The sequence below is a fragment of the Cyprinodon tularosa genome, unplaced genomic scaffold, assembly GCF_016077235.1.
Source record: "Cyprinodon tularosa strain WSP-4 unplaced genomic scaffold, ASM1607723v1 ctg187, whole genome shotgun sequence".
NCBI classification, from domain to species: domain Eukaryota; kingdom Metazoa; phylum Chordata; class Actinopteri; order Cyprinodontiformes; family Cyprinodontidae; genus Cyprinodon; species Cyprinodon tularosa.
Window position 1 is genome coordinate 632,811 of NW_024038657.1, and position 12,468 is coordinate 645,278.

Sequence of the window (12,468 nt, forward strand, 5' to 3'; positions counted from 1 at the left end):
ACTCCAAACACATGTATTTTCCTTTACAATGGTGGGTCTGCTTTTGATTTTTTTTTTCTCAAATTACCAGCAGGAAAATTACTGCTTTTCTTGGGATAACATCCACTATCTACAGACTGCTGGATACCAAGATTCAGCAATGCACTAAACAAAACCCTGCCTTGAGTGTTACACAGATGATCTCTATTGGGTGTTTTTTTTTAGCTATTTGTATGCTCCTGTATGCAGTAGGATGTGCTGAAAAATCTTAACAAAGCCACTATTTGCTGTAGCAACAGAAAATTAGCTACATCATGTAGGGATTCTACAATATGATAGGTAAATGGATTAGGGAACATATCACAAGCAAACTTAACACTGGCAAACTTTTCTTTTTTATTGATCCATGATTCCCAAATGTTAGAGGTGTTTTGGACTGCAAACACATTTAAAATAAAGGTGATTTTGTTAACAGAAAACCCCAATGATCAGTAGTCAACTTCAAAAATTTATTAAGAGCATATTGTTACCTTGTTGTTACACCTTATTGCTTTAGGTGATCTGTGATGCTCACTGCATCTTCAGAAGCATCAAGGCAAACTGGCCTTCCTCAAGCTATGACACTGACCTGTCCCCTCTATGACAAGCCTTCTAATTGTTTTAAGTTAAGGGAAAGCTTTTCTACCACCCCTGGTGCCAGACACATGAGCCTTTTTTAAAACCTGAAATAAATTAGATAATTAAATATGTGTGCAAGCACCATCTAAGTCATTAGTACAAAACATTTGTACATTGTGTTTAACACTTTATCCAGATATTACCAGTCTGTTCTGTATGAAAATTGACAGGATGTGTGAAAAAAAATAGTGATGAGTCACCCCCATTGCTTGACAAAATTTTATAAAACCACTCTTGACATAACTAGGATTTAATCCTGAATCCTGCACATTAAAGACAGAGACTTAATCACAGGAGAATTGAATGCCAAGTCATAATCTATCAATTGTCACATTTGAGCATGTTACAATACTAATTTACATGGTTAGCTTTTGTTTACAGTTGTTTATTTCAGAAAATGGCAAGCAAGTCCTTGAATTATGGTGTTTTCAGTTAAAAGAAGAGTTCAGTTCAGTTACATTTATTTTGATTACCTATCTGTATATGAGCCATAGTGGACCAGATAAAGTCAGGATGCACTGTAAAGCTTGGCTCTATCTCTTATACTTGATTTCTTAATTCTGCTTTTGTTATCAGAGAAAACTGGGAGAATAATCTAAAAGCTTTTGGGCCGTTAATTCATCAGTCCCGCCCTTGTTGCTGGTTATTCGAGGCTGTGTTGTCAAGGAAGAAAACCTAGATATCTTCATCCCCCAAAATACTATCAAGCTTTCTTGGGGACCTCAGGTGTTTCCATGCCAGAGAATCCAGACATCCATAGCAAACCTCCATGCACAGGCATCCTAGATGACCAACGGTATTTAGATGTGAGCAGATTATGCTAAAGTCCTTCTATAACAGCTCAAGTTAGAAAGGCTGATCCGGCAATTTATATCCAGGATCTTGATGAACATCTAATAAACACTAATGAGCATAAAAACAGATGATTTGATAAGCGATGAGATTTCTTCACATCACTGCAGAAGAGGCCCCACTGCAAAGAGTGATTATGATTATTTCTTTATTAGATGACATGTTGTATATATATATTAGTAAAAGGAAATTAGAAATATAAAGATTTATACAAGTTCAATGTTTGATGGAAGGATCTGAGCAAATGATGACTCCTCAGTAACATAAAAGCTGTTTTCATCTTGCTCTTGTTAGTATGTATAAAAGCTGCTCCACCAAAGGTACATTACTAGAGTTATGGCTGTTTTAATCTCATTGATACCTGGACTGATACCTGGATTGTCAATGAGCTACACTATATTTTGCGATTTGGCCAAAATAACAACCCACTACTGCTCGCATTGGTCTAGATAAATAGCTAAAGATGTTCTGACAAAAAATTACCAAAACACACACCACATTACAGCTTCCTTTTGTATGGATTGCAAAATCCCATACCACATAAGGTGTCTACTTTGATCCCTAATATTTCCCACAAATAATAACTTCTGCTTGCCATCGTTTGAGAATTTACTTTCTCATATATTTATTTCCATACTCAATTAATGCATTTTATTTCATACTCTCTTTCAAGCATATTTTCATGGATAGGTTGGCTTTAGAGGGGCACCAAAAATTCTAAGATCTTAGTCCAGTAGATCTGTAGGATCTAGAGTCTAGATCCTACAGATCTACTGGACTTAGATCTTAGACTTTTTTTATCTAGACCATTTTAGAATGGTCTAGATTCTAGATCAACATTGGATTCCCATTTTTATACCATTTCTCAGGGCTTAAAGCAGGGGTGTTCAACGTTTTCCAGGCCAAGGACCTCCAAACTGATGGCGAGATGGAGCGGGGACCCCCTAGTTATTTATATTGTATGAAATTGTGTTATATTAAACTGGTCCTATAGCCACTCTATTAAAAATTTTAGTATTGTAACGAAAGTAATTCCGTGCTGGGATTATTAAAGTATTTCTGATTCTGATTCCTGGTTGATGGGACAGGTGTTGTGAATGAAACGGTGCCCAGCTTGAAAGAGCTCCTGTGTGTCACTGAATGTGTGCATTGATGACTGAAAGACATCTTCTGCCTCCATTTATCTGCTTACTACATTGTGTTGAAGTCATGTTAATGTGGATTTAAAGACATTTCAATTAGTAGAAAAAAATAGAAGGAGGAATATAAAAAAAAGCCTAATAAATCAAAACTTTTGCGACCCCCATGCAGTACCCCCAAGGACCAGGGGTCACTGACCCCCTGTTGAAGACCTCTGGCTTAAAGGATTAATCTTTGTCATTTTGGTTCCAGAAACTACAACACACCTCAATGGGACCAAGGAGCGATGTAGTTCGCATTATCACCACTAGATGGAGACGTTGAGCGTTACGAAACCAGTAAAATAATTAATTTTAACAAATTTGTTTTGGGGGTCTTTAGAGGGTTATTTCCATTTGACACTGATCTAAAACGAATGGATGATTTATTTATGATATGTCATCAACTGTTGGTCAAAAAGGAGGCAACAATGTTCTCAAAGGTTTGACGTCTGAAACCGACTGCGGATAAAATGGGGGTTAAAAAAAAAAAAAACGTGCCACAACACCAAACTTGTCATCTTCGACAGTTCACGTTAACGCCCCCTGCGTGGAAGTTCCGAACATCAGCGACGTGTACTTTCCCAGTGGGTTGGCAGACGTTACTTTCACAATAGTCAAACAACACATCGCAAACTGACAGACCCCCAGCTCGGCTTGACCCCCCAACCACACACACACAGACACACACACACACACACACAGCTTTACGGAAGGTAACTCCACGCTCCCACTCAAGAGGGGCGTCAGAGGTCAGGAAGGAAATGACGTCAGGGCCCAATATTTTACCTCTGCTGAGGAGGCAGATTAAACAGCACATCAGAACATCAAAAACGACCTATTTAAAATGTTGCCTCTGAAATGAAATGCTCAAATAAAGAGGATGTCTATTTCTACAAATCATAGATTAAGTCTCTAACTACCTACATGTAGCTGCAGAGGATCATTTACCAGCAGGCTAAATACAGTATTACTGCTGCCTACCAAACCAGAGAGAAGTACTTCCCCAAGATGCATGTTAATTTGGAGGGGAGGGGGTTACATTCCCTTCATAGCTGCAGTCAGCTTTGGGTTGGGGGCGTTTAGGGGTAAGTGTAGGAGGTGTTTCTTGGCCAAGTGTGTTGGCATGCAGACCTTTGACATCATATATTTGTGTAATCTGTACAAAGTAGGAGATGAATCAATACTTGTGTGTTACTTTAGAAGTTCAAATAAGAGCCACGCTTAAATGTCAGGGAAAGGTTCTATGATGATATTACCTTGTGAAAATGACACAAAGGTTGTGTTGCAATTAAGGCAGTTTGCCTGGTCATGAGAGCTAGGATGAGCTAGAATATTTTTTTCTTATGTGATTATAAGTCAGTAAATTTTCCCAAACTAAGGGCACTTACTGGAAGGAAGCAGTTCCCCTTTCAGAGGAAATAGATAAACATTTGTTTTGGTTAGCCAAGCAAAGATTACTTTTCAATTTAAACAGAACGTGTTATTATTTTCAGTTTTGTTATTGGCTCCACAACATTATTTGTTTGTGATGAAGAAAGAAGATGGAAAGTTTTGTAACTTTTCAGAGCCCTCCAGCATTAATCAGTTACACAATGTTAGGAGCAGAGGTTGTTTTTTCTTTTTCACATGGCTAACCGGGATATATATTGTATATAAAAAGACACTCACTATATATACAATTTTATTTATTTTTTTTTTTTTTTAGATCTGTTTGATATTTTTTATGAAATTAAAGTCTTTAACTGCCTGTTCACCCAAATGGTTGACCATTTGATTAAACGCAGGCTGCAGGTTGACAAGGCAGTTAAAGAGTTAATGCAGTTGGACAGTTTGCAGGTCCATAGCCATAAAACATGGACCCATCCCTAACTCATACCTGAAGATAAGTAAGAGAGAATAGGGAACCAAGCAGTCATGTGATTGGACATTGGGAGGAGGCAGGTGAACTTTAAACTTTGTTTAAAGGAGCAGTTTAGGCATCCCAGCAGCAGGAAAAAAGCTATGTGTAGGCAACAGAATTATACATTTCTAATTGTTTTAGATTTCAATTATCTACAGTAAAACTAAAAGTTTAAGACAGTTATTTTTAGATATAAAGTATGAGGTGACTTGCGACCTGTCCAGGGTGTACCCCGCCTCTCGCCCATGCTGCTGGAGATAGGCACCTGCACCCCTCGCGACCCCACTCGGGACAAGCGTGTCAGATAATGGATGGATGGATGGATGGAAGTATGAGGTGGTAAGTTTGTCAAGTGAGTTCAGTAAATAATAATCAACAAAATAGGCTGAGATCGTAAATGCAACCTATAGTTCCAGGTATGCTTTTGAGGATAATCATCATAACAAGTGAAAACACAGTCCATTCTGGAATCTGTGTGATAAAAACTAGCTAGATACCAATCAAACGCTAGGCTGGCAGAGAACTATACTACTTATGTAATTAGCCCCACATCTAACATGATGTTAGATGTGGTTCTGTTAAATTGCTTTCTGGCATGACTGTTCTGCATGCATGGCTGTTTGCTTTAAAAGAAAATCTAACTGAAGTTTTATCTCAGGTCTCATCTTGGGGTAATGAGCACCATAAAGCTAAATAACAGCTCCAGGCTCTGAGTAATGTCTCCTGACAAATCTTAGGTGATCTCCAAGTGGTTTATGCAAAAGCAGTAATCTTATCATTTAGATAAGAGGTATATTTGATGCACTCAAAAGTCTTTTCATCTGAGAGCCAATTATGGTTTTATTACGATTTACAATTCTTGATGCACTTAAGTTGAGTTTTTTTCTATGTGGTGACACACAGGAATGTGACATCGGAACTTTCAGGTTAAATTATGCGAAGCTTTTATTTCACTGTAAAAGACTTGCAGGCAATGAGATCCTACATCAAAAAGATTAATGACCACTTTCTGAACTTTCCGGATGTTACAGGATACACAGTGAAACAATATCCATGCGGGAAAACCTGGAAGCAGAGGAAACTGTAAAAAAAAAAAACGTAATTTAAAGTTATAAGATTTGTCGCAAAGAATATGATCAGAAATTAAATTTCTTTTGACTACCATTAACCCTGCAGGCTGATTTGCGGTGATCTTTGTTCTGCTTTTTAAACTCCAACAAAGTTAGATATCTTTATGACTTTATTGGATTTTAACAGAAGGGGAGAAGAATTTAAACATGTTCAAACAAGTTACATTTCTTTTTATCTTATTGTCTTTTGGAGATTGAACCCTGTCAACCACAAAGGATACGCCCCTTTTGAACAGAAACTATGTAAAGCAAGTTCAGCTGGTGGTGAGCAGACTGCATGTCTGAGCATAGAGGCGCACAACTCAGACAAATGCTTGATTGCAGCTTCATCTTAGTGACAGGAATTAATTAAGCATCATTGTTAATTTAAATGACTTAAAATCTGATCTAGATAAACAGATTTATTCAGTAACAGCAAGGAATTTTCTCTGTTGATCTCCTGTATTATTTCTTGGATTTCCTCTCTACCTCTGAGGATTGGGAGCTTATAACTGAGGATGGCTCGGATCTTCTGGATGATGGGTTTCGTTCTGCTCCCTCAGGGGTTCTTATATGTCCTTGGAGAAACTGGAGTTGGCTGCAAGAAATGGCGTTCAACTGATGAAGGTGTTTGCTGCGATGAATGCCATCCTGGTAAGTGGAACATCAAAAAATTATGAATTATGTAAATTATGAATATAACAGGAATCAGGCTCTGAACAGTGAAACTTCCATATAGATCACATTTAACATTAAATGTATTGTAGATGTAGAGTTTATAATCTATCTATTCTTAAATATGTGTCAGGTTTGACTGATGATCTCTGCATAGGGATTATTATATACGCCAACCTATGTGTAATTAAAGGCGATAAATCCAAATGCTGAGAATGTTTGATGAATTTAGTAAAAAAAGATGAAGTTCGTCTCATACTTGAATTGTTCTGTAATCTTTAACTTTAAAAATGAAGTAAATACAAAGAAGAAGAAAAAAAACAGAATTCCTGCTTTGGGGAGTTTCTCTGTGGTGGCTGAATGCAACCGCTTATAGTTTCAGTGGTTTTTCATCTAATCCCACAGCGACACTTAGCTGATACAACTGATTAGTCCACTCATTCACAGTCTGGGATGGCTATGTCTGAGAATTTGGATACACACCAATTTTACAGCTATGACTACTTTAATTGCTCACAGCCATCATAGTTCTGGTTACAGCTGATTCACTGGCGCAGACAACCAGGAATGTGAATGCTACAGTAACATGAGTCAAGTTTAGAGCTTTCCGATTTTTGATGTATGGATTTCTTTGCAGGGAATCGTGTGGTGAAAAGATGTGGCCCAAATCCAACAGAACTCTGCACTCCATGTGAAAGGGACCATTATACTCTAAAGACTTTGTCCAGCGCATGTAGCATTTGCTCTCAGTGTGTTGGTATGTCATAGTATTGAGCAACAAAACCTTTCCTTTGTAGCCCAAACACAGCCTAAACTTACCTGTTATCTTCATCTCCATCCTTTTTCAGGCGCTCTTGTCCAATTGAAAGCGTGCACCCGTACAAGCAACACGCAGTGTGGGTGTCCAAAAGGACTGCTATGTGGAGACAACCCCTGTACCTTCTGTGTGGACGAGTGCTCCAAAGGCTTTGAACCTAACATATATCGTATGTAAATCTGCAAATATTTGATTGTTGTATTTAGAAAGCTGAGTGTATCACACATCAGCTTAACATCTCCTAAACTCATCACAGGTTCTTGCACTCCTTGCCCTAACGGGACCTTTAATGACAAAATTCATCAAAAGTGTAAACCTTTGAGTACCAGGTAAGTGATCTTTCTTTCTAGAACTATTTTGTTCTTTTTTTATTCAAGACAAATAAAAAACAAAAAACAAACCCAACTAATTCTTGTTTTACTTTTAATCAACCCCAAAGCTGCAAAGATCCAAACCATGTTATGGTTTTCAAAGGAAATGCTTCTTCAGACATTATATGCAAACCACCTTCAACTACAACATCTACAAAAACTCCACCTCTAAACAAATCCAGGAGACCTGGTAAGAAAAAGAAATGTGGCAAAGTTCAAAGTTCATCAGCTTTATAATTGTTTTCATGAAGAGTGATGTGCATCCTTCTTTTTTTAAGTAGAGACAACAGAACAGGGATGGCCAACAGTGTTATTTGTGATCATCGGAGCATTTATGATGTGCCTCATCATCTTTATCACCCTTGCATCTTTCCTAATTCATCACAAAGGAAAAAAGGAGAAGAAACAAAGAACTCTCTCGAAAACCCCTATAATTGGGACTCCTACAGGTAATGATTAAAAACTAAGAGCGCAAACGTTATTTTCAAGCCAATGTCAGGCAGCAAATCGCAAATCCGATACAGAGAAAGTACTAACTGTGTTTAATTTACTCCTCTTATTTAGATGATCCAAGGACACTGATTGCCATTGAGTGCAGTTTTCATGAAGCTCAACAGGAACAGGGAAACAGCACAGAATCATTAATCTCCAAGGACTCTGGAGGTACTGTGTAAATGGAATCGAACAAGACGGAACATGACATCGGCAGCTGAAGAAAACAGATTTGTCCAAAAGATGGGATTCTGCATTTTACTGAGCCATGAGCTTAAAGAGGCTTTGTTCTTGCATCAATGTCCCTGGTTCCTAATGCAGGAACTGTGATGCTCCTCTACTGTTTGCTTAATAGTAATCCTTTGATGTCTCTGTACACATAAACAGGAGGAAGGGGAATTCTGTGATGGTGGAAATAACCAAGTGGACTTCATTGACTTTGTTCATCATGTAAATGACAGCAGCCACTCTGTTCTTCCCCCAAATTACCAACCAAGCAGAGTTCACATGTTTTAAAAGGTCATATATGTTCAGTATGAAACACTTACAGTATTAGTATACTTAGTAATAAGTAGGAATTGTACATTTACTGAAGCAAGTTACTGTATTAATTATTATTTTAGTGGGAAAGAGAGTTAACGTGTTCTAGAGTGTTGTTCACATTGAAAGTACAGTGCAAGTGGGTTTTTCAGCTTTTAGTCATTTGTCATTTCAAGCCCACATACGCCTCCTGGTGCAAGCGCTAGCCTTTACCTTCGTTCCAATGTTCAACCTAGTAGTTTTTTTTTTTAAGTTTTCTTTTTTTTTTTTTTGCTGAGTGTGTTGAGCAAATTGTGTGGTTATTTATAGTGTGAGTACATAAATGAGGCCAAGCAAGAGAAGCGCTGCTTTCGGTTAGTATTTAAATATCTTCTATAAAAAGACAAGACTATTTTCTACAGCAGCCTGACAACGAAAGGAACATTTCTTGTTTTAGGTCAGTCAGGGTTGTTAATGTGTTATATATGTTAATGAGAAAATGTGTTCTTTTATGTGGCACCAAGATTCTATTTAAAGTATGAAGAATTGTTTTAAACAGTCAAGGGAAATCCAGATAATGACGGCAGGGCTCTGTCGGTTTCTAATAGGTTGACTCTAAGCATTTCAGGTGAATGGAGGTATACTTGTGAATGCCCTGTGAAGGATACCTCATACAGTAATTTATTATGGAAAAAAAAAAATCCAAGTCATCAGGAAGAGAATAATGAAACTTCAATATCGAAAGAAATCAGACAGACTTCACACTTTTGGAGCAAATGAGCCTTTTAAGAGGACAGAGGACCAAAGTAATCCTGTAATTACCTACAAAGTAGCTTATATACAAGAAATCGGTAAATCCCAAGACCATGATCTTAGCCCCTTAATTGAGGTGTGAAGAGAACCTAGAATGTGTGAATGTGAGCAGGATGATCTGCAATCCTCACTGTTTTAAACTGTGGAAAGATGATCGAAATGTTTGACCCAAGACAAAGTTTTAAAGCCACCTCTGCCAAGTATTAATGAAATATATGTATGCTGCAAAGTAAAACTAAAAATTTTTCTTACCGTCTGGCCTTAAATTTGAAATTTAAGGTCAGACGGTAAGAAAAATAAGTTATGTCTTTTTAAAACAATATCTGGTTTCATCAGTACAACTTGAAGACATTGTGTTTTTAATATAACTCTGAAGGGGTCAAATAACTAACTGTGAAAGTACTATTGTAGCTTGGTTTTATAAGCAATTGGGCAGCTTTGCATGTGATATTGATGAAATCTTGAGGGATTTCCCTGCTGTTGCCTAATGGGTCAAGAACAAAAAACAAAAAAGGCCTAGAAAAGGGTTTTCCCCAGTGTTGGTATTTTTATTGGTAAACCAGCAGGGATTTACTTAGTTGTAAGAGAGGAATTAAATAAGCAGATGTTCAAAGAGGTGCTTTTAAGCAAGCTGAGTCATGCCTCTTGCACAACTCTAAACGCCACAGGGCTACAGAGAAACCTTTAATAGCGTGTTTTCTGTGAAACGTATTTGTGCAACAGTTCAGTGGCCTATTGAGATAAGACTAGCCGGATGTATTATTTTTGTTGATGAACTGTAGCAGGCGTATTTCTTTACAAAATGGAACAAGTAAGAAGTATACAGTGTGGGCTTATGGTGGAAAAGATTAGCCCACATCTATTGTGATTTATCATACAAGCATGTGGACAATGAGTCACAGCTCACAGGTGTCATCCTGAAAGCAGCTAACAAAAGCATGACTGTAGCACTTTATTTTGTCTACCATCTGCTACCTGAAGCAAATGACACACTTGTTTGAAGAAACTTTTAATGTAAATGTATTTTGTTTCTGAACTGTGTTCAAAGTTTTACATTTTAATTTCATACATGTTTTAAACAGCTAATAAATATATTTTTTAATTGTTGTGCTTTTATACAGGACAGCTACAAAAAGGCTACACTCCAGCAAAGCGGTGGCATTTGACATATGTAAGAAAAAGAAAGGGAAGAGGAAATAAAAGCATAAAGCATAATCAGATAAGGAAAAAAAAAATAAAAAATTCCAGTCTTATCATCAGGATGAACGTTATTGTTTGGTATGAGGAAATTCCCCCAACTGATACGACTGGAGCTTATCCTGAGAAAAAGTATTTTCACGTTTCTCATGTTAAAACCATAAAAACATTAAAGCATGTTGAAGATATTTTACGAGCAAATAAAGTAGCATCTCAAGATATAATCTCCCCTTCACCTGGAAACTATGAACTCAATGGATTATCTGTAAAGTGTAAACTGAGAGCATGTTAAAGTCAATATACACAGTAGTCCCATTTTTATACGTCTTAATGCCACATCTGCTGTTAGTGATCTGGTAGAAATAAACTGCCACTCCCAGTCAAACGCCGGCTGAATGGCAGCCCTCTTCCCTCCAACTCCCAGCGAAATCCCCTCCGACTTCAAGCCACTGGAGTGACCCCTCTTGCATATTGTTTTACTCTGACTCCAGCCTTTCACTGAATTACAGGATCTGACCAGGAGATGATGCTTCTCTTTAGATCTTAATGTCCACAAATAAACATTTCAGTACAAATATAGATGTTTAAAAAGGAATTGTAGGGGACCAGCCAAGGGCCCATCAAGGAAAGTGGGGAAATATCGAATGACTACTACTGTGAAGTGCTCTTTTCAGCTATTGGTCCGCTTTTCCTGGCTCTGCTCTCTTTAAGCCTTCCTGATGGACTTGTTGCTGCTCTGCTGATGGGCCTCATCCATCATTTTTACTTTTGTACATTTAAGTTTTTCTTATGTGCTCTTTCTTAGCTTTTCTTGTTTGCCTCATTTCTACTAAATGCTATCCACCTTTACTTGTGGCATTGTCTTCCATTTTTGTTGCGATATTTGGTTTGAATCATCAAACCAAATAACATACTAGACCGATCAGTGACAAAAGTTGTGGAAAAGTTTAAAACAGATTTCTCCTGTAAAATAAGAAAACTATGAACATGTCAAGGGGCCGGATCTATCAAAGGTTTGCGTGTATAAAAACGTGAGCTATTTCACTGCGCACGCTAAAAAAATGTACAAACTGATCTATCAACAGCGTGCTAAAAGGATTTGATCTTTTAAACGTGCTAAATAGCGCCTCTTATCCATTTAGTACTTTTTCTGCAATGAATATGCAATATGGGGCGTTTACATGCAAAAGTGCGTCTTGTGGGAGGAGAACATGTAAATATATAAATTTAGCACTCGCAAAGAGATTTATCAAACCTGAAAGCAATTTTGCTAACGCTATCTGACTCTATATTTAACACGTTTCAAAAGAAGGTGCAAATGGTCTGTATGCGTAATTGCGCACACATGGTAGCGGTTATTGTCGCAAGAAGGAGACATCGGGCCGGATTTATCAAGATCAAATTTTGCGTGCAGTAATTTGCGCTCGCAAACTGGAATTTTGCGCGAGGGGCTGAACCATGGTTTGCGGGTGATTTAACAAGAGCGATTGCGTAACTGGTGGCAGGTGCAAAACTGTTGGAGACGCCCTATTTAAATGATGGTTTTGCGCGTTTGGTGGTTTGCGGCATGACGTGTTTGGACAGCAGAAAGCGCAAAAGGAAATTCGACCCCATGGAAATGGAGGTGTTGGTGGATGAAGCCAACAAACATTTAAGTGAGCTACAGCAAAAAAATTGTGACTGTCACACAGAGGAACGATATATGTGAACAAATCTGTAATAAAGAAAACGCTGTTGGTGAAACCTTGCGAACAGTGGATGAAGTATAAAGAAGATACCAGGATATTAGAAGGCGAACCAAAGAAAAACTGGCATATAACAAAACATCTGCGAACAAAACAGGACGGGGCACAGTAGATGAGATGCCTCTGACCAGCATTGAGGA

General features: G+C 37.8%; 1 protein-coding gene across 2 annotated transcripts; it reads left to right on the forward strand.

Moving 5' to 3' along the window:
- The first annotated feature begins 5,978 nt into the window (after positions 1–5,978).
- On the forward strand, positions 5,979–9,619 carry tnfrsf9a (tumor necrosis factor receptor superfamily, member 9a). Of its 2 annotated transcripts, none has more exons than XM_038282681.1 (7): positions 5,979–6,353; positions 7,012–7,131; positions 7,223–7,360; positions 7,448–7,520; positions 7,631–7,752; positions 7,841–8,011; positions 8,127–9,619. In XM_038282681.1, exons 1-7 carry the CDS (start codon positions 6,218–6,220, stop codon positions 8,234–8,236), a joined length of 870 nt encoding a protein of 289 aa, XP_038138609.1. In that variant the 5' UTR covers positions 5,979–6,217; the 3' UTR covers positions 8,237–9,619. The 2 variants fall into 2 exon arrangements, with proteins under 2 accessions (XP_038138609.1, XP_038138610.1); XM_038282682.1 differs by having other exon boundaries at positions 7,844–8,011.
- Positions 9,620–12,468: the final 2,849 nt, after the last annotated feature.

Coding starts and splice junctions, on each gene's coding strand:
- tnfrsf9a (XM_038282681.1), top strand. CDS start 6,218: ATGGCTCGGATCTTCTGGATGATGGGTTTCGTTCTGCTCCCTCAGGGG. Junction 7,361..7,447: donor CTTTGAACCTAACATATATC/GTATGTAAATCT, acceptor AACTCATCACAG/GTTCTTGCACTCCTTGCCCT. Junction 7,753..7,840: donor AAACAAATCCAGGAGACCTG/GTAAGAAAAAGA, acceptor TCTTTTTTTAAG/TAGAGACAACAGAACAGGGA.